General features: G+C 40.3%; 1 protein-coding gene across 1 annotated transcript in view; it reads left to right on the forward strand.

Annotated features, from left to right (window-relative positions):
* Nucleotides 1–3,217: 3,217 nt before the first annotated feature.
* The window catches only part of Xkr4 (XK related 4), a 406,528-nt gene continuing 383,135 nt past the window's right edge, over nt 3,218–26,610 (forward strand). The window contains exon 1 of the mRNA XM_045142951.1: nt 3,218–4,166. Coding sequence (XP_044998886.1) covers nt 3,358–4,166 — 809 coding nt within the window. The 5' untranslated portion in view covers nt 3,218–3,357. The remainder of the gene's footprint in view (nt 4,167–26,610) is intronic.

A 26,610-nucleotide genomic window follows, 5' to 3' on the forward strand; every position in this document is an offset into this window, starting at 1 on the left:
GTCATTGACAGAGAGATCATATTTCTGGTAGGCCAGGAATTGGTGTTAAACAGAAATTGATTCTGAGGCAAGCAGTTCAATTACTGTGTTTGAAGAACTAATTTTAAGAGTTGTCTATCTAAACAAAAAGGTTTACAATTAAGCCTGAAATCATGAGGGAATAGAAGAAACAGGAAGAATTTAAGGAATATACAAATGCTGTGTAAGGAGTGTGCTGGGCATGATGTCAACTGTTTATGTACATCTTTTTATTTCTTCCTGAAACATTACTGAATTCTTGAGCTCATGATCATTGCTACTTTAGAAGGGATGAGCATGAAGAGCAGTGAGGTTAAGCAGTGAAATCAGTAATGACTCTGAGTCCAAACATTACACTCAACCATTCTATCTGTCAGTCTTGACAACTAGAGTGATTAGGATAAAGTAGGAGATATGAACATCTACAGTCTTGTCTGGTTACTAGATTAATGGAATTGGGGACTCTTGAGAACAGTATTGCATACAAAGTCAAATAATATACAAAATTTCATCTTATATAATCTTGTATGTTAAGTCTTTTGCCAGGATCATGGGGCCAGTAATTGGCACAGCGTGGTTGTGTAATCATGTCCTCTGGCCTCCAACACGTAGACTCCTTCCACTGGCTATGGGCTGCCACTGCTTTCCTGAGATGCATCAGACAAACTTCAGAGTCTCTAAGCGATTTTGAATAAATAGACCAATAATCAAACCATTACCAATTGTTCCTTTTCATATCTAACAGGAAAGGTCTAATTCCTATGTTTCCATGGGAACATTTGTTGGCACAGAACGTAGCTTTCTTCCTGTCATGGAATGTTCTTTCTAGAAATGCATGCATTCACTCCATTGATATGTACTGAGCAAGTAGTCTGTGTGAGCGTTGCAGTTAAGTCATTACATTTGACCTACAATACACTATGTCCTCGGGACCCAGCTACCTAAGAGATCTTTCCTCTCCCCCCCCCCCCCACCCCCGAATGGCTTGGCAGAAAGCATGATCAGACATAGCGCCCTGGACATGGACTCTCAGAGGTAGACCCTGCAGACATAGAACCAGGGTATGTTCCAAAAAGGAATTTCCTGTTTTGAAGGGACTGATTTTAAAGCTGACTTTAAAAACACCTAACACTAAGTGGTTTGATGTTCCTGTGTCGCCCCTCAACCAGCATTTGGCCTGGTCTTTTTCCAGAAATAGTGGATTAGCACATAACCATGCAATCATATATGGAGTGCCCCCAAACTCTCCCATTAGCATGCCAAGGCAAAAGTAAAATCGCATGGGGCCCTGGGCAGCAGTGTTTGAGGATGTAGTGTGCATCAAGAGGGTGAAACAAATCTCATTCCATGCAAGTGTCTGATAATCAGACACTTGAAGTCACACCCTAGCACGACACCATTTACAGGATCAGCCCCTCCGTGCCTCGCACCTCTCACACTTCTACCACGTGATGCCACCACGGAAGGAAGGACGGCACTGTGCACTGTTGCGAGCTCCCCTGGGACTTAGCCCAAAGGGAGTAGGAGGCCAAGAAACGCAGTGCTTTACTTCGCGACCCACGAAGACTCTCCTTGGCGCCTTGTGTCCGTGGAAGCCCAGTACCGACTCACTTTTCTCTCTGGTCTGAAAGTATGTGAGTTACACTGTAATTTACAGATTACATTCTCTGTCCCTTCCATTTGTAAAATCTAAGCGAAACCAACCAAAGTCCAAGTTTTTTTAGCTAAAAAATTAAGATACTAAAAACCTACATTTTATTGGGATTTTATTTTTTTTCAAACTGTATCCTTTATTATCTTATATCCTCTTCGAAGATAGATTAAATTTATTCGAATCATTTTGGAGATGTGAGACCACACAGCTAGTCTGTACCTCAAATAGCTGTAAGAGGAGGAATTTTAGTTTTGGAGTAAGGGTGGCGCCAGCTTTGCTCTCCACCACTCCCCACGGAGCTGGGGGCGGGGCCGGTACCCGGTTACCCCTGGCCGCCAGCCGCGCCCTTCCGCCTCGCCTCTCTGAGCTACAGCCAGGGGTGCTGTGTTTCTCACCTGCAGGAAGGAGCCGCCCTGCCACCCAGCCTGTCTGGCTGCAGCCGCCCCAGATCCCATCGTTTCCCAGCCGCCTAGAGTGTGGGGCGTATCGACCAGGTGGCCCAGACCTCGGCGTGGTAGGGCTCCGTGGCCTCACCACCTTCCCAAGTCAAGGCTCACCGGCGCGCCCGAACTGTCAGGCGTCCCGGTTCTTACCCCAAAGGCTGTGGGGCTCCAGGTTCCCCGCAACCTCGCCCACTCTCCGATGATCCCGTTTGGCTCGGTGCTCCTGCCCGACCAACCCAATCCCTCTCCATATCCTACCGGTGCCAGCATCGTGGCCCTAGAGTGCAAGTTAAGCCCGTGCTGCCCACCCTCGCCGGCGCCTGCTGCACACACCTAGCCACACATTACACCAGGTCCAGGCGCCGGGACTTAGGATGAAATGCAAGGAGGCCCGCGCCTCGCTGGCCCTCGCCGCTGCCACGCCCGTGACCACTGCTGGGGACGTCGGCAGTGGCTGGCCGAGGAGACCCCTGCTTACGGTGCGCTCCCGCCCCTCCCCCAGTGTCGGTCAAATCCATCAAGCGCTCTCGGAAATCCCACGAGCAGAGCCTCCACGGTCTCGCTCTAGCCCTCGGCCACGGTTTTACGTGTCCGGGACCCGCCAGCTCGGTCCTCTACACCCCCCCCCCCGACACACACACCCCCGGCGCTGTTCTCCGCCCGGGTCCCTCCTCCGGACCACCCTCCTCCTCCTCCTCCTCGCCCCTCCCAAGCCGGGGTGGGAGCGGCGGCAGCTGGAAGGGAAGGGATGAGGTCATCCTCTCCCTGGGAGTCAGCTGGTGGAGGAGAGGCAGCGGGAGGAGGGAGCGCGCGCGAGGGGAGGAGAGGAATGTGCAGGTCCGAGGAGCGCCGCGGCGGCCGCTGCTGCTGCTCCTGCTGCTGGCGGCGGCGGCGGCTCGCGTGGCAGCGGCGGGGCCGGGACGGCGAGGATCGCGGGCGGCGGGCCGGGGCGCGCGCGGGGCGCCGCGAGCAGCTTGGCTCGGCGCAGGCAGCCAGGCGGCGCTCCAGCCGGCCCCCAGCGCGCCGCTAGCCCGGCCCAGCGCCCAGCCCGGCGGGCGGGCAGGCGGGCGGGCGAGCCGGCGCAGGAGAGGGAGGCGTGAGAGCCGTGCCGCGCAGCCCGCGAGGGAAGCCGGGGCTCGAACAGGCGGCGGCGGGCGGAGGAGGAGGAAGAGCAGGAGGAGGAGACCGCGGAGGAAAGGTGTCAGATAAAGGAGGGCTCGCCTCCTCCGGGTCGGAGGCATCATGGCCGCTAAGTCAGACGGGAGGCTGAAGATGAAGAAGAGCAGCGACGTGGCGTTCACCCCGCTGCAGAACTCGGAGCACTCGGGCTCCGTGCAAGGGCTGGCTGCGGGCTTGCCGTCGGGGTCGGGGGCCGAGGACGAGGAGGCGGCGGGAGGCGGCTGCTGCCCGGACGGCGGCGGATGCTCGCGCTGCTGCTGCTGCTGCGCGGGGAGCGGCGGCGGCTCGGTGGGCTCGGGCGGCCCGGGCGGAGGCGCTGGCGGCGGGGCGGGCTCGGCGGCGCTGTGCCTGCGCCTGGGCCGGGAGCAGAGGCGCTATTCGCTGTGGGACTGCCTCTGGATCCTGGCCGCCGTGGCCGTGTACTTCGCGGACGTGGGCACGGACATCTGGCTCGCCGTGGACTACTACCTGCGTGGCCAGCGCTGGTGGTTCGGGCTCACGCTCTTCTTCGTGGTGCTCGGCTCGCTTTCGGTGCAGGTGTTCAGCTTCCGCTGGTTCGTGCACGATTTCAGCACCGAGGACAGCGCCACGACCGCGGCCAGCTGCCCGCAGTCCGGAGCCGACTGCAAGAGCGTGGTCACGGGCGGCGGCGGCGGCGGCGGGGCTGCAGCTGGAGAAGGTGAGGCTCGTCCTTCCACACCACAAAGGCAAGCGTCCAACGCCAGCAAGAGCAACATCGCCGCCGCCAACAGCGGCAGCAACAGCAGCGGGGCCACTCGGGCCAGCGGCAAACACAGGTCTGCATCCTGCTCCTTCTGCATCTGGCTCCTGCAGTCACTCATCCACATCTTGCAGCTCGGGCAAATCTGGAGGTACCGTATCAGGGTGGGGGTCGAGGGAGATTGCTGCTGCTCCTACATGTCCACTGCTTTGCTGTTGCACGAAAACCGTTCAGGCTAACTGGAGTAGTACCTAGTCATGCATTGCCAGGTCTTTCCTTCCTTCCTTCCTTCCTTCCTTCCTTCCTTCCTTCCTTCCTTCCTTCCTTCCTTCCTTCCTTCCTTCCTTCCCTCCTTCCTTCCTTCCTTCCCTCCTTCCTTCCTTCCTTCTTTCCCCCCTTCCTTCCTTCCTTCCTTCCTTCCTTCCTTCCTTCCTTCCTTCCTTCCTTCCTTCCTTCCTTTCTGTCTTCCTTCCTTCCCTCCTTCCTTCCTTCCTTCCTTCCTTCCTTCCTTCCTTCCTTCCTTCCTTCCTTCCTTCCTTCCTTCCTTCTTTCTTTCTTTCTTTCTTTCTTTCTTTCTTTCTTTCTTTCTTTCTCTCTCTCTCTCTCCCCCCTCCTTCTTTTTGGTGCCCAAAACAAAAATACTGGGGCTTTTGTTTTTAAACCAAATTGATATCAGCTTTGATAGGGGAGAAGTGAGAAACCAGGAAAGGGTTTGCATGACCTCATGACTTCTGCCTTCCTATGGTCTCACTATTATCTGCACCTTAGGCTACACCTCCCTACATCCCTGCCAGTGATTAGCAATCTTGTTTCAGTGAACAGGAGAGTTCTTACAACACTTTCTAAAAACAAAGCACATTTTTGTTGTGTAGAATTGGTGATGTGTGTTGCGGTTTATAGTTTCTTTTGTTCTTTGGGGAAAAAAAAACTACTAGTTCTAGTGAAGTAGAAATTATCACTGCTTAAACTATCCACATTTTAATGATGACTAGTAGAGAAGTTCTGTCCTCAAAGTAAAGGGTTAATGGGCACACACACACACACACACACACACACACACACACACGTTCAAGCATAAGTGAGCATGCTTTAGGAGACCCAAAATTACTTACATAGGGCACCTTCTGGATTATTTTGCAGTATCCTAACACCTACTTTCTCCTGTAACTGAGAACCTGTGGGAAAGGGGAAGCATGCTGGGTAAACTTTAATTGAACTTGGCATTTTCATTGGCTGCTTTGCTACTTGTCATCTGATCTACCAAGTTCTTAACACAGTTATCACTTACACTTGCAAACTGAACTACAAGAATAAACTTGCTGGGCAGAGGAAAACCATCACTAGAAGAGTTCCTGCATGGATTTAGGATTGTAATGAAATAATATGCTCCAGAACATGTTATTTTGCCATGTATATATTTTAGAAGCTACCAGAAGCAATGGTTAACACATAATTAAATGTATATTGTGGAAATTCATATATATATATATATATATATATATATATATATATATATATATGCATATATGTATATATATATGTAAATACCTGGGAGATATCTTGGTTTTTAAAATGACTTAGTAAGTATCTATGAAATGTATATGTGCAAAGGACCCAGAAAGTGTACTGACATAGGACTTCATTCTACACAGTATCCTTTGTAGATATTATTGTGATAAAATACATTTCAAGTCATTGTCTATGCTGAGGTGTCTCACATGGAAACAACCTGGCGAAATAGTGGGATTGATCCACAAGCTCTCTTGTTTGTTTATTTGTTTCTGGTGAACAGCATTGTCTTCATCTAAGAAGAGTGTGAGCCTTTCTTGGGACCAATATTTGTAATGCAGGGGAAGCATTGCTATTGATAGTGACTGCTTTCTTTAAAGCAGAGACTTTCTGGAAGCATGATATATGACATGTACTCAAACAAATTGATGCTGGAACCCCCATATTTCAGACTCAGAGGGACTGCTTGAAATGTCACTTAACTATGGCCACTCCATTTCCTAAGGAACCTCTATATTTCAGACTCAGAGGGATTGTTTGAAATGTCAGTTAACTGTGGCCTCCATTCCCTCAGGGTGACTCTTGGTAAGGCCTACAGACACATGTTCTTCAGTTTAGATGAGGAACTAGCTTGGCTAATTTAATTATGAAATTATTCAGTGGTTGTGATACAGATGATTTGTAGTTTTAATCTAACAATGTGCTACATAAAGTTTACCATTCCATTTGGTAACTTTGTAAACTTTATATAAGACTTAGAAGTCACTTCCTCTTAATGACTGTATAGATTTTTTAGCTTTATGTCAGTGATGAAAATACGTCTCAATTCCATTAATTGAAAAAATATGTTGGTTTCCTACAGATTGATACTTCCTTTTGAAAACCTGATCTCAACCTCAGCCAACTGAAGCAGTCATTTTAAGTGTAGTGTTTACTAGACCTTCTAAGCCAAATATGTTCCCAATTGAGAATGAGGCTTAATTTTTTTAAATAATATGCAGAAGTTGAGAAATAATTAGAAAACTAGAAGGGCCTACAAATATCTCAATGAAACAATAGCCACAGGGTCAGTGGTCCTTACAGAAGAGCCATTCAGGGCTGAAAGCAGAGAGAAAACCACAGGCTGTCAGACAGATGCATTAATTGACCTAACACTTGGAAGAACAAACAGCTCCTTTTAGGTTAAGCATTCATATAAAATATTCTTAGCCAGGTGTGGTGGCATACACCTTTAATCCCAGCACTTGGGAGGCAGAGGTAGGAGGATCACCATGAGTTTGAATTCACTACATACTGAATTCCAGGTTGGCCTGGGCTAGAGTGAAACTCTACCTGTAAACTGAAATATACATATATATCTTCTGAGGGGCATTTATTCTGACAACAGGATCATCTGGATGAAAGTATCATGTTGGTAATATTAATCAGTCTTTATCAATATTTTTAAAATGATGTGTTTAGTGTGGAAGTCTGAATTATCATCTGATTTAACTGCTTTTGGGCTTTGGTTAAGAAACTGGAGAATCCCAAGATAACTTAGCAGAAGCACAATCTAAAACTAATTAGCCTCATTTTATTAAAGTATGCATTAAAAAACCATTTTACCTAATGTGTGAAAGGGGAAAAGAATAAGGACGCATATGGAATTAAAACTCAGGTACTTTCTTAGGTATTCTAATTTCTCTGAGTGTTATTTGAATGAACTGTGGGAGGTACATATACCTTTGATAATAAGCTGGAAAAAATGTGACTCATCTCAAATTATTATGTTAGATAAAGTACAATGTCGTGGACCATGGTGGTTTCGTAAATTGCCAACATCCTTCAGCCTCTTCTAGCTCTACTTCTCATTGCATTCTACCCTAACGCTGCAGCGGCTCCGCTCCAGGGTGCTGAGTGGTTCAAAGCTCAGAGGTCATTATTCATGTTTTAACGTGCTACTTTCTGTGATCAATGAGATAGATTTTTAGCTGGGTTGCTAACTTCTCATTGTATTTCCATGAAATTGTAGTTATTTTAGAGAAGGTTTGGAGACTAAAAGCTTTCTGTAGATAAAGTCTTTTGAAATAACATCAAAGTGTTTGCTTGCTCAGAAATAGGCCATTTGAAACATTGTACATAAGTCATGTATGTATCTCTATATAAATTACAAGTGCAACTGCTAAAAGCAATGATACACATTTATTTTTAAATTAGTTATGGACATACTCAGTGTGTAAACAGCGCATGTTGGTATCATCCTTACCCTCATCCCTGTCCCCCACAAGGAACCCTCCTCAGTGGGGGTTCCAGTTATCCCCATGAGGATTGTGGGTTGTGCATTGTGGGGGTAGCCATCAGTAATGAGGAAGAGGCAGTGTCTCTGTGTGTAATGTCACAACTTGTAGCTCTAACAATCTTTCCGCCCCCTCTGTGAGTTTCATTGAACCATGTTGGGTTCATTTTAGGTCTATTGCAATGATGGGCTCATGGGAGCCTCTGGATACACCTTCATTTTAATTAAATTTTACTAGTAAAAAAGTGATGGCAGCTTTTAAAGTTATAGGAGGTGATGCTGAGAAAGGGCCATCTGACAGAATGAAGTGAACTTTTGCTACCAGATGGAATGAACAATTATAACTTAAAAGGATCTTCACTTGTGCGCTTTTTAAAAATAATTCTTCTCATAAGAATATGGAAATTACTGAGTGCAGTTGGCCAATAGAGATCACAAATGGCCAATGAGAACAGGTTTTCACATTCATATCTAAAATCAATTGTATATAAATGTGCTTTTCTTTCAGAACTTATAAAACTTATGCTTATGGTTCTGATTTTCTCCCATTTGTATATGTGCATATTTAGCTATTTTCTACAAAATAAGAATGTTGCAAAGTATAAACTGATAGACAGAGAATGAAGAGTCTTTTCATTATGTGTGTTATTCTGTGTTCATCTATGTGTTAAATCTTAAAAGTGGCTAAGAAAGACATGGTGCATGCATATTTTTCCCTGCTCTTGTCATGCTCAATATCCTACAAGGCTTCCAGTGTACTAGGTGTTCAGATACATTGGGAAACCAATCGAGTAAACAATGTAAAACTACCTCTTTGTAGCAGAAGTTCTCAGAGCCTATAATAATCTAATTGCACTCATTAATGCATTTTAAAGACACATCTGTTAAATATACTTGTAATGGTGGGACATACAAAGAAATATCTAGGTATCTAGGCAAAAAAAAAAAAGTTATTTGACACTTTAAAAATGATTTTACACTTATCTCCTGAATTTCACAATAATTTGACTGAAAATTGTTAGCATCTCTCTGTAAGAGTAAACAGGCTCAGAGTAGTTAAGTAATTTGTCCAGGGCCACCAAGCTCTTCTATAGTGTAACTAGATTCAGACCCAGGCTTGTCTTACTCTAAAGCCTATGTTCTTTCTGGCTCAGTGAGCTATCTCCCTGTGCCAACTTGGATAATAATGACAGCACTATATTAGAGTAACATTTTCCTTCGCTGAAGATGACAAGGCAAGAAAGCAGTTTTCACCACCTAGGGGATCTTCCCAGTAGCACACTATTTGAAGAATGGTAGACTGGAGGCTTGAGCTCACATTGTCTTTAGCCTACTGCTCCTCTTACATCATCTGGACATGCTGAGGTTGTTACACTAAGCCCTACCTAAGAAGCATGATCTTTCAGTGGCTTTCATGATTAAGTGTCAAACTGTATGTGAATATGCAAGTAAGCATTTGCAAATGATAAAAGCACTAGGAATCAAAAAGAAGTAGGCAAGCAGATATAGGTCAATCTGTTTTAAAACATACTTTACTGATTCTGAGTAAGCCTTGAATTCTGACATAGGTCGGGCAAGAATGGCGGCATTTGCTGGTTCACTTTCTATATGGCTCTAATGGCTATTTTTTGTATATTTTTGTTTTTATGTATGCATGTGGACTATTTTATTTGTTCAAACAGTTTTGAGTTCCTACTATGTGCTCATTATTTTATTCTGAGGAAGAACTCAAAGTTGAATGTTTCAGAAGAGATGACATTGTTTCCTCTGCAATTCAGGAATATCTCTTCCATTCATAAAAATGTGTTCACTTCACAGTGCTTGAGTTTGGATGTTACTGAGGGATATAAAGAAAACTAATACAAACTAAACAAAAATATATTTTTTCAAAAACATATTTTGGGCTGTTTTTCTTGAAGACCATTTTCTTAGGATATGATGGTTTTTCCTCACTAGAATTTAGGATTCTTGATCTATTATGAATATGCTCATTATGATTCTATAGTACTTAAATTTTTTTCTAGAGAACTTATTCTCCTTTTTATTTGATCCTCAGAAGAATCTTAGAAGTAGCACTTCTACTTTGTCTATATGGAAACTGAGACAGAAACTTTTAAATGTTCTCTTCTGTAGGTTACTTGAGTTGAGTTGAGTTGAGTTGAGTGAAGATTCTAGGGTCAAATTTAATACTTACATAGGAGAGAGGAAGGCAAGCAAAAACATGGCGGATGACCCTGGAGATGACTAGGTAGGTAGAAGAGAAGTCAGAAAAGTAGAGAGTACTCTGATAAAGACTGAAGGATTGCACTGAAGAAAAAGCACTGGAATTTTGTAGGGACCTCTGGGGCAAAATGGGTGAGGCTGGGATGGGGGCATAGCTCACTTGCCTAGTGTATTTAAGGCCAAGGGTTTTTCTCCAGTGCCATTAAAACAAAAACAAAGTAAAACAGAACAGACATATATACATACGAGCAAGAAAGGATGAAAGTTGTCAGAAGAGATTTTTGAAATGATGTAAGAAAGGAATCAAATAATCAAATTGAAACTATCTTCAATTTGGCTAAGTTTTCTGAGTAACAGTGACTTTCCGTCATTGGGGAGCTTTAGCAGAGTTTAGGAAACTAGATGAGGATGTGGTGAAGGCACTTTAACTGTCTCACAGAGGGTTCTACTAGAAGATGGTCTTCTAGCCCTGGGGTTTTATGACAGTTTTCATTATGGCATTCTCCAAACATAGCAGACTAACATTTGCTTATTGTGGCTGAAAGAATTAGAAGACACTTTTTGTAGTGTACTGCAGTTTTATCACTTTAAAATCCACTCATTGGTTTATGGACCCTGTATCTTCCCTGGAGCATCACAAATCCCTACAATGGCCCTTGCTGCTGGGCTTGTATTTAAATCTCTGAGAGAGCTGGGTGTATAAATCTACAGCCAAGCAGACAGCTTCCTGTGCATTGACTTGGGTTGCTGTATGAACTGGAATAATTTATGCGTAAATCTATGTGGTAGATAATCTGCGCGGTATCTTTGCAATAAGTAGCAGTAAAGTCATAAATTATTTGCATTCACTTCATGAAACTGCTTGTTCCATGAAAGTGAAAAGATTTTATTTTTAGTACTTCTCATCAAAGCAGTTCAGTGTAGCACCTATGTGAATATATGCTGCTTTGAACAGTTTCTGCCAATCCTCAGGACAGTAGCTTTGAAAGCTTTTGAGAAGTTACTTATAAAAAAAATCTTCATTGGCTGAATTTCCAAGTATGCTTGCTAATAAATGTATTCTGTATTTTATAGTTTGGATGGGAAATGAAATAGTATAAACCCAAATAACATAAAGGGCAATAAGATATGTGTAATAAATCCCCTTTCTATGTACTGATTGGCTAATCTGATTAGCATTTCTTTGACTCACTTTAGAAAATCATATGGCACATCAACTAGAACTGTGAAAGCAACACTAGGGATGAGTGTAGCATTAGTTATTCTTATGCATTGTAAAATGCAAGGTGGGTTACGATGCTGGTTTTTATAAATATACTCATACATGGAACCACTTGGGAGGATTTGGGGCTTCTATCTCTACTCAAAATGTGCACCTTTATTATAATAAAACATAATTTGAAATCCATTATATGCATAGAGCTAATGCTGATTACAAGAGATACTAAAGAAGGGGTTAAAATGAACATGAACAATTGTTCTGAATTGACACTGTTAGGTTTTTTCTAACTCCAAAGTAGAATGAGAGAGTTATAGAGTATTGGCAATAGGACATATTTGGAGGCATCTGACTTTTGAAACTGGTCAAAATGTGGTGTCAGAAGAGCAGTTTTTCCATGCAGTCATTGCAGATTCAGGTGGGCCATCAGCATTCTCTTAGATGTAACTGAGCACAGGGAACAGCACAGCTTCCAGGAAGCCACACATTTTATTCTTGGTTTCCTCCTTCTACATCTTAGTTTGTTGTTTGTAGGATACAACTGATCAGGAAAGACTGGCCAAGGTTCTCTCCAAATCTAAAATTATTATATCACTCTTGCTGTAAGTTATTTTACTTGTTTGGTGCCTGGAGCACAGGAGGTCTGTATGAGTTTTTCTAGGTTCCCTATTGTACATTTTTTGTTTATGTAAGTGATAGAGGTCATACAATAGACTTTTCAGAATGGATGGTGATAGTGTCAGAATTTTTAAGAGCTGACAATATTTTCCCATGAAGGAAATATATTAAGCTTATTTTCATAAGGCACTTGACTTTATATTGTTACCAAATTTTATAATTAAATTAAAGGCATTTACATGAAAATACATACCTATGTATTGGAAGTGATTATTAAAAGTGCCATATTCACCAGTTCTAAGATATATGCTATTCAGACTTGGGAACCCAATATTTCCCTTTATATGTGGTATGGCCAGTTAGATATCTGTAATAAAAAGTAAGCACAATGCTTGGTAAGTGGTAAAAGAACCATCTATTTCATCACTAACAAGACTTGTCAGAGCTGGATTTTAAATTAAAAGCTTGTCTTGGGTTATCCTGCCACTGATTTAATATGCTGGCAATCCAATCTAAACTACACATGAAGATTCTTTATCTTGATGTAGGCTTGTTGAAGAACAGGGTCATGTTGCATTGTACTGGACGAGATCATTGTATCCTTTCTTCGATAGGTATTACTTAAACTCTAGAATATTAGAAATCTGCTGTGAAGCCAAATGATTCCCAGTGCTATTGCCAACTTTTGAGTTTTAAGGACTTTTAAAAACGTAAGCAACCTGTTTTAAGATTTTCTGAACTAAGTAAAGTATGTTCTCATCTTTGTGACTCATAAGTAGGTGGTTTGATCCAGTTCCACTTCTTTTGTTTAAGTTATACACATGCTGTATTTCTCTGCTGAGGGATTCCCTTTGTACAAACAGTGCAGTGGGCAGTGTGTGGGGAGAGTGAGTATTAGTCAAGCAGAGTCATCGACTTGGTTTAACTTCTCATCAAGTACATCATATTTAAGAGGGACAAAGTTACCTTTCTGAAGTACCTAAGAGATTTCATCTGTGTTTAAAAAGAAGACAGTCTGACTTCCTTTTTTTCCCTTGCAGTTTAGATTATAGTCATGAATAAAGATGTGTTTGAAGCTCAGTGCTTTTCAGATCTTCCCCACACCCAGTAAGAGTCAATAATCAGAGTAAAGGTGGCAATTGTAACATAACAGGAGCAACGTGATGTTCCATAATGCTCATTAGTTCCTGACACAGGCACTGTGGCATTGGTAGTGAGGAAATGATTCTTCAGAGAGACCAGGGAAAGGATTTGTTCTTTTGTTTTAATAGACTTTTAGCTTGTTAATTAATTTCCTGTTTTGCAAAAGTAAAATTAATGATAATCATTTTTAATATGTAGGTCAATTCCAATAGACTTCCTCAAACAACTTATAACTTCTGGAGCTATTATATTAACACAAATTAGGAAGTATGTCCCATAGGGCTTCATCCTTCCAGGGGATATATTGTTAAGAGTAGAAGTTAGAAATAGCTTGTGAGTTTTTTTTATCCCCCTGATGAGGTATTGGTCTGATTTGAAATTCTGAGTTCTGCATATAAGATGATAATCTAGCACTCTTCTAATAAAAGTATGACTATTGGTAGTATCATTTTTCTTGAAATAATCACTAGTTATAATTACTTAAGATAATACTATCAAACTACTTAAAACAAAACTTGAAAACAAATGATAAGGGGAAGGGAACTGGTGGTTTAATCAAGTAAGCATGTTCAAATATGGTAAAAATTATCATTGAATTACATTCTCTATTCTGATAATGGGCACTTGTGAGCTTTTCATGAGCACACATCTATTTGCATGAGAAAAATTTAGTCAGGAAGGAAAGGAATAAAAACAGAAAATTGTATTCCATAATCAGAGGGTAACTTCTTAAAACCTGGAAGCAGGAGTGGGGAAATTGTACTGAATGGCATTGTAAAACTGTATCACAACAAAGCTGAAAGCACCCCTGTGGATCTACTGTCTGAGGGTGTTTGACCCGAGGTTTATCTTATCAGAAACAGACAGTAGTGTAAAGACCAAAACTCATCATCACAAATGGAAAGCAGGTTGAAGGGCTGTGAGTCAAAGTAAGGGCTAGAAATAAACTGATGAATTCAGGCTGACTGTCTTACCCAAAATTCCTGAGACCAAAACTTTTTTTTTTTATTTAAAAAACGTTTATTTATTTATTTATTTATTTATTTATTTATTTATTTGAGAGCAACAGACACAGAGAGAAAGACAGATAGAGGGAGAGAGAGAGAATGGGCGCGCCAGGACTTCCAGCCTCTGCAAACGAACTCCAGATGCGTGCGCCCCCTTGTGCATCTGGCTAACATGGGACCTGGGGAACTGAGCCTCGAACTGGGGTCCTTAGGCTTCACAGGCAAACGCTTAACCACTAAGCCATCTCTCCAGCCCCAAAACATTTTTAAATATATTTTTATTTATTTATTTACAATGGAGAGGAGAGAGAGAGAGAGAGAGAGAGAGAGAGAGAGAATGTTTCAAGGCCTCTAGCCACTGCAAATGAACTCCAGATGTGTGAGCCCCCTTGTGCATCTAGCTTATGTAGATCCTGGAGAGTTGAACTGGGATCCTTTGGCTTTGCAGGCAAATGTCTTAACTGCTAAGCCATCTCTCCAGCCCCAAAACATTTTTAATATTTTATTTATTAGAAAGAGAGAAAAGGAGGGGAGAGAGAGAGAAAGAATGAGAATGAGCACACCAGGTTCTCTAGCCACTGCAAATGAATTCCAGATGCATGCACCACCTTGTGCATCTGGCTGACATGGGTACTGGTGAATGGAACCTGAGTCCTTAAGCTTCACAGACAAACACCTTAAATGCTAAGTCTTCTCTCCAGCCTTATTTTTTTTTGAGCATTTTCATATGCATGATGATATATGTTAGGGGTTGGATCCAAGTCCAAATACAGAATTCTACATCTGCTTTGATGATGCATACTGGTAGAGGTGTGGCCTTGCTTCTCAGGGTTAACCCTGCAGACCTCAAGTATGAGAAGCTCTTTGGAGCATCTCAGAAAGACAGAGAAGTTCAGCTCTACCTTATACCTATTGAATGGCAGTCTGCACTATAAAAAGAACCCCATAAGGTTAGTAAACACACAGAGTTTGAAAAGCACAAGACAGCTTCTGCTGCTTCAGAAAGGAATGTATCATCTGAAATGATTGGGAATCGCTAATTTGAACTGGACCTTGTAGCGGCTTTGGCACTAAAGCTAGCTGACCTAGCATGAGAGGAAAAGTGATAGTTGTACCCGTGTGTGCAGGTGCAGACATGGACACACATGGACACACAGAAATTTTCTTATAGTGGATAATTTAAGCAAAAGTAAGGAGTCTTCTGGTGAAGGCATGGTAACGTTTAAATCTTAATTAAAAATCTTTGAGTTAATGTTTTTATGTTGAAGAACTGATCTCTGGGAAGTTAATTCAGCCCATTAAATACCCTCCTTTCACACTTTGACGTTAGGCCCATACTTTATGTCAATTTATTTCCTAGGGATAGAGCTCAAAGCAGAGGTGCTTCAAGAAGAGCCAGGCATTGGCAATGGGGAAGGTAGATATAGTAAGAGAAGCATAGGTTGCAAAGTTACTAGATGCTAAGAAAATAAATTGCAGATATGATGCTTGCTATCTGCTCAGAGAAGCAGAGTGTCCAGCTGTGACAGTTCTACTCATTTTCTTGAATAATAAGCTGTTACAAAAGTGAATAAGTCCATTTGATCCCTCTGGGTGGGTGGATGGTGCTGAGGGGAGGCATTTCTAGGTGTGCCTCAACCTCCACTTTCAGTCAGTCTGAGAGTCTGAATCTACACAGTGAAGGAAGACAGAAAAGTAGGAACTGTGTCCCCAGGCCTGAAAGACTATAAACTAGACAGGGATTAGCTGAGTACTTGATGTAAAGTAATATGCAGAAATTTCTAATGAACAACTTTCTCCATGAAATTCACTCCTCCCAGCAATTCATGAGGTCCACAAGGCACATAAACACTCTGAGAAGAGACTATTGTGACAGTTCAGCTTGCTTTCCTGTTTCACATGTGTCTTTCTCAGTGAAAACAAAAATGTATTCATAAGTGTGACAAAATGTCATTATCTGTATTTTAGAATGGTTAGGGTTAGGGAAAAGTCAGAGAATGGTACCTTAGAAAATATACATTCATATAAACACATATTACTAGTTTTATTATTTCACATTAGCAAGATAAGGGATGATCTCCACAGAAATGTTCCTTTTCCAAACATTTGTCTCCAGACTTCCCTTTCATGTAATCAGTAGTTGTCTTTTTGTTGCCAGGACTCCTTACCTCTTATAGGTGCTAGTACGTGAACGTTAAGTTCTTGAATGTTCCCTTGAAATATCACTGCTTTATCCATGGGATGTAGGCTATGGAACTGTCTGGGTCTTTGGCAACCTAGCTATTATGGGTGAATGGCTACTAAGCATTTTATATGGAGCTGGTCCCTGTTGGAAGGTGTTCTGTGAATTTGAAGGTTTAGTATGGAAAAAGGATAAAATAGACTCCATTAGTCATTTTACATTGATTATATGTTATATATGTCAGGCTAAATAAAATATCATTAAATTAATTTACCTGTTTTATTTATTTATTCATTCACTCATGTGTTTTGTGTTATTCTTTAGTGGAGGGGGATAGACCCTAGGGCCTCATGCATGGTAAGCATATATATAACCTCAACTCTCCTTTTCTTTTTTTAATTTTTTTTGTTTATTTATTTGAGAGCAACAGAGAGAGAAGGGGGCTAGAAAGAGAGAGGGGGAGAGAGAGAGGGAGAATGGGTGCGCCAGGCCTTCCAGCCACTGCAAACGAACTCCAGACGCATGCACCCCTTGTGCATCTGGCTAACATAGGTCCTGGGGAATCGAGCCTCGAACCAGGGTCCTTAGGCTTCACAGGCAAGCACTTAACCACTAAGCCATCACTGCAGCCCTTCCTTTTCTTTTTTTAAATAATATTACAGTTACATATGTGGTTTGTTTTCTATTTCTACTGGAGAGCTTCAGCATGCTTTAACATCAGAGCTTATTGAGGAATGAGAAGTCCAAAGTGAACTATTTCAAACAAGCATTAAGAATATTAGCAGCAACCAGGAGAATGCAGTTGCGGTCTTTTCTGCTAAGTCAGGCTAGCAATGAACTTTACAAATCAAGATTTTTAGCTGATATATACTGACAACTTAGGAGGCAAAATGTTTTCCATGACTATGTACTACCAATAACTCTTTATTATAATTGTTTTGTTCTACCTTGTTTAATCATAGCAGCACCCTGTACATATTTGGTGGTATAATCAGTACTATTTGGTAAAAACATTAAGATAAAATGTTTGCAAGTGCCACTACAGCTTGCCATGCATGTTCATTCATGTTAAAGCACCCAGTTTTCTCTTTTGCCTCTTGAAATTTTGTTGTCATTCTTAGCTTAAACTGAACCCGCAGAGATGTAGAATGGGATGGAGAATTGTCCAAGTGCACAGAGTTATCAAGTAGCAGCTGCCTGGGCTCACTTACATTACTTTGGTTTGCAAATCTCAAGTTTTCTCTGCTGCATTTCTGTTCTGAGATTAAAATATAGCAGTCACTGGGAGAAGCATTTGCTTACCTGCCAGGTGATTTTGACTGTGCTGTCAGTGGGAACAAATTAAGAATAATTATGGGTTTTTATCTGACCATCAGGAGTTGGAGACACACAAAGTTTGACTTTGTATTCTTTTATCAACTTTAAACTTGTACATGAAAGTAAAGTTGGGTAATTTCTGAAGTGTCTTGCAGCTCTAAAATTGTATGAAAACTGGTACCTAAACTGAGCATATCAGTTCTCTTTATATATTTGATTTAATATCTTCTTGAGAAAGTTTTCAGTTTCACTCACCTTGGTATACTTCTAAGCAAGCATACCTGGGATTAATATGTTATATCATATTTCATATACAGAAACTATAGATTATTTCACCCATAATGTATCATATTTATTTGATATACAGTGGTAAAATAAGTGCATGTTTTTTTTCTTTGAGAAATGTGAGAAATTAAAGGATACTAATATGAATAATGAATAACATATTGTTAACCTCTCATTTTTACTTGGAGTCATACTTTGCATATTCTAGTGTTTACTATATGTATATTCATGAATTGTGAATTCTACTACAAGTACACAGTCTAAGTAGTTCTCTCTCTTACTCACCTGCACTCTCACTGTCTTGCTGTCTTGCTCTCACTCTTGCTGTCTTTCTTTCTAGTAGACTATATGTATATGGTATCACTTCAAATTCATTTACTGAGAACTATCTCAGGGGGCCAACTCTAGTAGTTCAGCACATGCAAATATTGGATTTATTCTCAGATGCAAGAATTAAACATTTTTAGAATCTGACATAGCTAGCCTTTATAAAAGTTATTTCAATGTTTATTTCTAAAACTCAAAAGAAGTCCATGTTGCCTCTCAAATATAGATATGACTTGTTTGAATAAGAGTTTCCAACTACATGATGGACTTATCCTAATTTAGGGAAGCATTCCATTAAAATTTCTAGTATCATTTTTTCCAGAAAGTTATACCAGGAAAACTAGGTGATTTCCAATATATTTCTTGGTAGAATATGATTTCTCATTTATGTAGAACTTTGATCCTAAGTTGTATGCCCTATAAATTAGCATGTCTATACTAGCATTATTTCCCCTGATTTTCTCTGTGTTCACAGAATCAGGTGATTGTAAAGGTAAAATATATTGAAAAGAATGGCTATTATTTAATTAAAATCAGACACCTTGGAATAAAAATGTCTTCATTAATTCAGTTAATAAATATTCATCAAACATTGGCTATGTGTAGGCTCTGTATTAATAAGATCACTAATAAAATGTGTTCTCTGATTTCGAGGAAGTTACTGACCTGCAACAGTGTCTCTCATTTCTAATAGTTACTTCCCACTATTGCCATGTATCATCAAGGTCAGGAGTAGAATTTCTTGACAGAGCAAGGAGAGATGATAGGGAATGAGAAGAATGCCACTGAGAAAGGAAAGAATGCTTGCTCAAAGACATTTGTTTACCTGTCAAAAACTGAAGTGAGAGGTGTAAAGGTTCAAAGGAAAGAATGTTAGCACACGAGAGGAGAATTTAGATCTCAACTAACCAGGAATAGGGGACTTTATTCTTTTATTTTTAGACAGGTGACCCCAAATGTCAGGGGTCATATTCAACATATTCCAGCATGTAGTTTTAGATAGCTACTTGAAAAAATTCAGAAACTGTGAATTGCAATTCAGATATATATTGGAAAAGGAAGTTGCCTGTGCTCTTCAGAGACAGGGAAACACAATCATGGATGAGGGGAGAACTTGAAAGCTATTTGGAACTTTAAAAAGCTATACAAGTGAGCAAAAGGAAAACACTTAAGTGGGAGTGGCTGGATTCTCACTAAACATTCTGATAGTATTGGTTACAGGCTCTATTTAATGAGTTATTGGAAAAGGCATAAACATAAACAGAGTTGGAACATGTTAAATAAAGATACTTAGTGAATTCAGCCTGGGCAATTAAACAAGATTTACCACTCTACAGCTAAATACAGTGTAGTGGGTAATTAGCGGCCTTGTGGCAACTCAGTAATAACCATCCTGAACTTCTACAATGGTGCATTAACACATGTGCACATGAGAAGGTGGGCTTGCTTTCATAATCAACATCAGTAAGATAGGAAATTTCTCAACAGAAGGCAGAAATCCCTGTTAATGAAGCCTGTTGATTAATCATCTGCCTAAGCTAAAGATGCCTAACTTGTTAGTCCTTCATGAATTTCCTGCTGAAGCTAAACAGGGTTTGGCAATAAGTTTCATTCTCCCTCTTCTTATCTCTCAGGCTCTAGTGTCAGAAATGATTTTGCTTTTAGTAAGATTTTTCTTTCTTTAGGAAGTGAACATCTTCTTGTTTTGTTGGTGGTGGTGGTGGAGGTGGTGCATGTGTGTGCACACAGATGCAGGAAGGTGAACTACTACTTAGAAAACTCCTGAATAGATAAAGATTAGATACTTTAGTTTCCTGGTCCAATCAAAATATTAGTATTTGATCAATTCTCTATCTTTGATATAATAGTACTTTTAAATCATGGGTTTAAAGCTACTTAGTAAACAGAGTACAGAGGAAGATATTTTTGAGAGCACTTCCTTGACCCTTTTATCCCATTATGTGTTCAGTTGAACAGTTTGAAGTTTATAGAAAAAAAGGATTGAAAAGTATAGAAAGTTCTATGTGCCCCTGCCCCACTTCCCAGGTGATGCTTCCAGTTTGCCTTGATGTTAGCACCTTCATCAGTGTGATATATTTGTTTAAATGAAGGCACCCATATTGATGCATTATCATTAAATGAAAAATCCATAGTTTACATTAGGGATCACTATTGTATGCTCTGTGGGGGTTGAGAAATGTGTAATGATGTGTATCCACTATTACATTACCATGAAGAGGAGTTTAGCTGCCATAAAACCCCCTGTTCCCTCTTACTCATCCTCCTGCCTTCCCCTTAAGCCTTGACAACCACTGATGTTTTCTGACTATCTATATATAGTTTTGCCTTTTCCAAAATGTCATGCATTTGGAATTATATCATAGATTCTGTTGTCTTTCACATTGTGATATGCAGTTAGTGCTATCTCATATCTTTTGGTGGCTTTATAGCTCATTTCTTTTTACTACTGAATAATATTCCACTGTAAGGATGAATCATAGTTTATCCTTCCATCTACTGAAGGATATGTGGTTGGTTCCAACTTGTAACTATTATGAAAGAAGCTGTTGTAAACATTTATAGTCAGTGTTTTGTAGGGACATGTTTTCTTATTTTGGGTTGTTACAGGATATATAACTACTGTATTATGTAATCCAGTAAAAGAAAAAACAACTGTCATAGTGTCTTCAATAGCGGCCACTCCAGTTTTGTGTCACCACACTTGAGATTTGAGTTCTTTCCTGATGTGCTCGATGACCCTCTTTTGAGAAAGCAAAGTTAGCAAAACAAGATTCACAATGTTATCCTGAAAAAGAATTGTATCATGAACACATCCAAATCGCAGGTACTCTAAAATTAGGTATTGTTTTATTGTTTAGGATCCATGTTATACTGTATAAATGACAGAATTAATTCTTGACAATAAATTAATAAATTAAAGAAAAAATTAATTTACTGTACAATATTAGTTATTCTAGTGATCCAGGAACACTATTATGTTAGATAGGGCTATAGAATTTTATAGGACATCTAAGCAATTCTTATTTCTGGGAGTGATTGAAAAACTGTTAGGAGCAAACTTTCCTTATGTGTTTGGAACTGGTGATTTTCATGTCTCAATAAACTTGTTCAGCATTATTACATTGAAATGTAATCCTGTAGGACTGGAAATATAGCTCAGTTGGTAGAGAGAATGCCTACCATACTTGAAGCTCTAGGTTCCACCTCCAGTACTGCATAAACAGTTATAGTGGCACATGTCTGTAATCCCATCACTTGGATGGTGGAGCTCAAGGTCATCTCCAGCTAAATAGCAAGTTCAAGGTTAATATTGGCTGTGGCAGGCATCTCAAAAAATTTAAGTACAAGGTATAGCAATGTTTTGGGGGTTTAGGACAAAAAAGTATATGGTGACCTCACATACATGCACTCCTTTTAAAATAATCTGGGGGTCTGCCAAAGACTTGGGCAACTACCTACAGTAGCAGCCTACTTCACTTGTTTGCTTGGCCTCTAATTGACTTGGCAGAAATTACGCAAGTATGAATAGCAGAAAATTATTTATTTTCTAATGAATGGCATTTTTCAGAATCTTTATTTGAACTCATAATATAACTATACATAATACACACACACACACACACACACACACACACACACACACACACACACAGTTATACTAGATAGAATTAAACTGAATCATTTTGTAACTTTTATTTATTTATTTTTGGTGGTGGTGTGTGTATATGTACCACAAAATACATGTGGAGGTCAGAGGACAATGTCATATGTTGCTTCCCATCTTCTATCTTGTTTGAAGAAAAGTTTCTGATTGTATACAACTGTTTCTGCCAGGCAAACTAGATGGCAACTTCTGGAGAATTCCCTTATGTCTGTATCCTATCTCTTTATAAGTATGCTGGGATTAAAATTGTTCATATTACTGAGTCTGGTTTTATTTGGTATAATGGTTGGAATGTAAAAATGTCCTTTATAGACTCATGTGTTTGAAATCCCTGATTCCCAGTTGTTGGCACTGTTTGGGAGTTTTGTGGAGACCTTGGCAGGTGGAGGCTGGCTAAAGGAGATCTGTCTCTAGGGGGGCAGCCTTGATCTATTATGTCCTGCTCCTACAATGTGCTTTAGTACTTCCTGCTTCCTCCCTGCTGATATGAAGGTATAACTCTGGCTGTCTGCTCTGGCTATGCTTGGAATGCAATGATGGACACTTTCCCTTGAAAATAAACCAAAATAAACCTTTTCCTTCCATAAGATGCATTGGTTGGGTATTTTATACAAGCAACAAGAAAGTAACAGAGGACATGTGAGTTCTGGGGATCTGAATGCAGGTATTCATGTTTGCACAGTAAGTGCTTTATCTGCTGAGCTATCTGCTTAGCCCATTTTTGTAAATTTTAAATGCAAATAAAAGGAGTTACAAAATTTTTTATCATCTATTAGATGAAAGCTAACAAAAAGATGACCATGTTAATTTATAACCCAAGGTATTTAATCAGATAGTTTTCTGGGTTATTCTACTATATAGAAAATACATTACGGGTCAAACGTCAATGTCTAAGGTCAACTCAGTGTTAGAGGTACTCACATTATGTGTGTACATTTATTTCACTCCGTATCTGCATCCTATCAATTCCTAAATGGCTAACTTAATGAGAAGGGCATTAAAGTTTAAAAATTTAATTAAACAGAATATGTGACTCCATCAGATGATCTCTTAGATTTTAAAGGGTTTAAGCTTTTAACTTCTCTGTACTGAATATAGATCATAGGTCTGTTGATTAAGATTGGATTCATTTATGAATGGGCAGTATATAAGCACTTCCTATTTTGGGAAGTGTTTAAGCAGAGACATGCTGAGCAATTACTTTTTCATTTATTTCAAGGGAAGAACAAAGTTTTTCCTGGCTTAGTTATAAAAACTCTGAATATCTACTATACACATAAGATAAAAAAAAAAAAAAACAGTGGACAAAATACTGTCCACATGAACTGTAACTGTTGTGCCTTACAGCAAAATCTTTCTCTTTCTTTTTTCTATGCAATGAGTATTCATTTAAACCAGCAATCACCTGAGGACTTCCCAGGATTGTCCTAGAAGCATGTGAAGAAATCAATGAAAGGATAGAATATGAAAAATCATAGCAGGTTATGGACCCAGGGTCTTGGGGTATTTGAACAAATAGCCATTACATACTCAAGAGTACCCAGTATTTATTTAGTGGCTTGCACTTCTTCAGTAATCTCTCAGTAATTTTTTTAAAAAAATAAATCATTCTACATTATTTATCTGTTTATTTGAGACACAGAGAGAGAGAGAGAGAGAGAGAGAGAGAGAGAGAGAGAGAGAGAGAGAGAGAGAGAGAATAGGAACACCAGGGCCTCTAACCGTGGCAGACAAATTCTACATACATGTACCACCTTGTGCATCTGGCTTATACGGTACTGGGGAATTGAACGTGGGTCCTTAGGCTTTGCAGGCAAGTGCCTTAACCACCTCTCCAGCCCAATCTCTCATGTTTTGTGGATTAGAGTGACTGATTCAAATTGTGGTTTTACCAGCTTCACACCTATTCCTCAACTTTGCCATTTTCTTTTCAAAAATGTTTTACTTATTTATTTTCAAGCTGAGAGGGGGACAAGAATGGGTTCACTAGGGCCTCCTGTGATTGCAAAAAAAATCCAGATATACTTTGTGCATCTGGCTTTACAGGAGTACTAGGGAATCAAACCCAGGTCATTAGGAATTGCAAGCAACCACCTTAACTGCTGAGACTTCTCTACAACCCCAACTTTGCCACCTTCTGAAATGTGCTCTTCAAGAGAACAGAAATGGATTTCTTTATGGCAGTGTCCCCAGCATATAGTACTGTGTCTGCCACATTATCATTTAATGATTAAGCGAATGAAGTGGAAATTCAATATATTAAAGGATTTTATTTCATTCCAATGAAAGTTAGATAAATTCTTAGTTTATATGTTCTATTTATTTTAGTTGTGAGCTTAATCCACAAGAAAAATCCCCATACTCAGGACATCCCCATGTAGCACACTCAGCACTACACTTGTTTTGGAGGTGACAGCATGTGGTGGATGACGGAAATAAGTTTCTTCAGCATTGAAACTCACATTGACCCCAGAATGTAGGCTTGGGGAGCCACCCCCTCCTCTGCCAGTTAGCACTGGTGCAGCATCCACTCATGTTGCCTGCCACTTTCCTTTGAGACCATCTCAGGAGCAGCTACACACTGAGAAACTGAGTCCTGAGTCCCTTCTGCCCTAGACCCGCGATGAGCTGGCCTTCAGCAAACAGAAGCTAAGTCCTGCTGGCGAATGTCCGTTTCCAGAAGCAGCCTCAGAGAACTGTGTGAAAAGCATGCTCCTGTGTGTGTGTCCAGAAGGAGGGCTCCACACTTCCGAGTGATAGGCATGATTAATTACAGCAGGTGGTTCTATTCTTATTTTTCCTTTTGGATTGAGAGTGAGTGAATGTTGAAATCTGCACCATTATTTTAGGTTCTAAAACTACATTTTACATTTAACAGATCTTATTGTGGGGTTAAAAAGTGACAATAGTCATTCTAGTATCACATCATTTTATATGTCACCTATATTTTTCGAAATGCCTCTTAGTCTACCCCCCTCATCCTTTTTGCAACTGTCTATAAAGCAAGGTGAATTTCCTTGCTGTAATTAACACAAAGCCCTTCTCTTTTCCCATTCTTCAATACTATAACTTCACACAGCTGTCATAAACACATCTGATTTGGCCCCTCCTGATTTGCAGCAGTGGCACTGCATGTCCATGTGGTCCTTCTGCCCCTTGGCATCTGTTCACAGGAATCTTTCTTCCCTTCATGACATGGTCTTTACAGCTCTGCCTGTGACATACCTTGGCAGAGTAGATACGGTGAAAGAACCATTCCCCTATGCAAGAGCCAAAGAGGCTTTAATCAATTTCACACTTGGACTGTCTTTAGTTTGTTTCTCACACCAAATTGCTGCATGATTTAAAGCCCATTAAGATTGTTTCTGCTAGTATTTATGCTGTCTCCTTTCATAAGTTTACATTAGATTTTATCTTTTTTAGAATAATATTCTTACAAATTTTTAATGACCCTGTGGATTTAGTGTAAATGATAAACTTCAAAATTACTTTCAGCATCTGAATTAGTTTGGGAAGTCTACACATGATTTACTGTTCTCTCAGACACATAGAGTATCTAAACCTCTCTCAATATGGTCATTTTTTAATGTTTATTATTGTTAATGTTATTAGCAACATGTTTCATATGTTTTTCCCTTGTTCTTGCCCCCATTCCGCTGGGGACACTCCTCAGTGGGGATGCAGGTATTCTCCATGGAGTTGTGGTTTATGCCTTGTAAGAGCAGTAGTCAGTTGTTTTCTTGGTGGGGTGGGAATGAATCATGTCTCAACCTCTGACAGTCTTTATGCTCCCTCTTCCACAAAATTCCTTGAGGTATGGTGGGTGAGTTTTAAGTCTACTTCAGTGATGAGCTTTTAGGAGCCTGTGGATCTCTGCTTTGGCAGGTGTTGAATATACTCAGGGTCTGTCTCCTTCACCCTGGTGCTTATTATCAGGTTCAGCATGGAAGCAACATTCATGATTATCTCCCAAGTTCCTCTGTGTTTCAGCTGGGGCTGGCTGAAGTGGGAGGGGTAGTTTATCTCCTCGGGTCTGGCTACCTTCTGTAAAAGAACATATTCTCTAATGAAGAGTAAAGTCAGTTTAGTTTAAATGGGATTAGAACTATTAATTTAGAGATGATCTGATGTATTTAACCCTTCTTTTAGCCAGAGACTAATGAGAGCTTGACACTGGAGAGCATAATCTTTGTCTCCATAGGATTCTGATCTGGTTTCCAATTCTAGATATGTGTTCCTTTACACTGAGCAGATCTCTTAGCTAATCAAAAAGCGATTAGTTACCCACTGAGGCTGTGTACTACTATTGTATTGTTGTTTACATCCTGTCAGGGTGTTTGCTTCTCAGTTGTTTAGACCTCCAGTTGCTCAGACTGTCTTTGGCCATTTTACCCCAGCAGCTCGTGTAGTACTTTCCAGTAATAGACAGGCTAACTGACTGGGAACTGGTTCTCTTCCAGATTCCAGCCAAGTTTCTCCATGCTCTGTGTCATACTCAGTTGTAACTAGAAAACCAAAGTGAGGTTCTCAGCATAATACAAGGTCACCATCATTTTCTACAATAATAGTCATTTGATCCATACTTGAAAAGTTATGAACAGAAATTCATCGAAGTTTCTCATAATGTCTTACTCAATGCTAGGCACCTACTCATGGCAATATACAGGCTTTGCTGATCTTAGGAAGGTATTTTAAGTTTGTAAGTTTTATCATGAGGCCTGGAAATTACTATCAGTGAAAAAATAAATATACTAGAATTTACTCATTTTAAGGAAATATTAACATAACAGATGTTTCCCTTAGGT

This window comes from Jaculus jaculus, chromosome 2 (assembly GCF_020740685.1).
Source record: "Jaculus jaculus isolate mJacJac1 chromosome 2, mJacJac1.mat.Y.cur, whole genome shotgun sequence".
NCBI classification, from domain to species: domain Eukaryota; kingdom Metazoa; phylum Chordata; class Mammalia; order Rodentia; family Dipodidae; genus Jaculus; species Jaculus jaculus.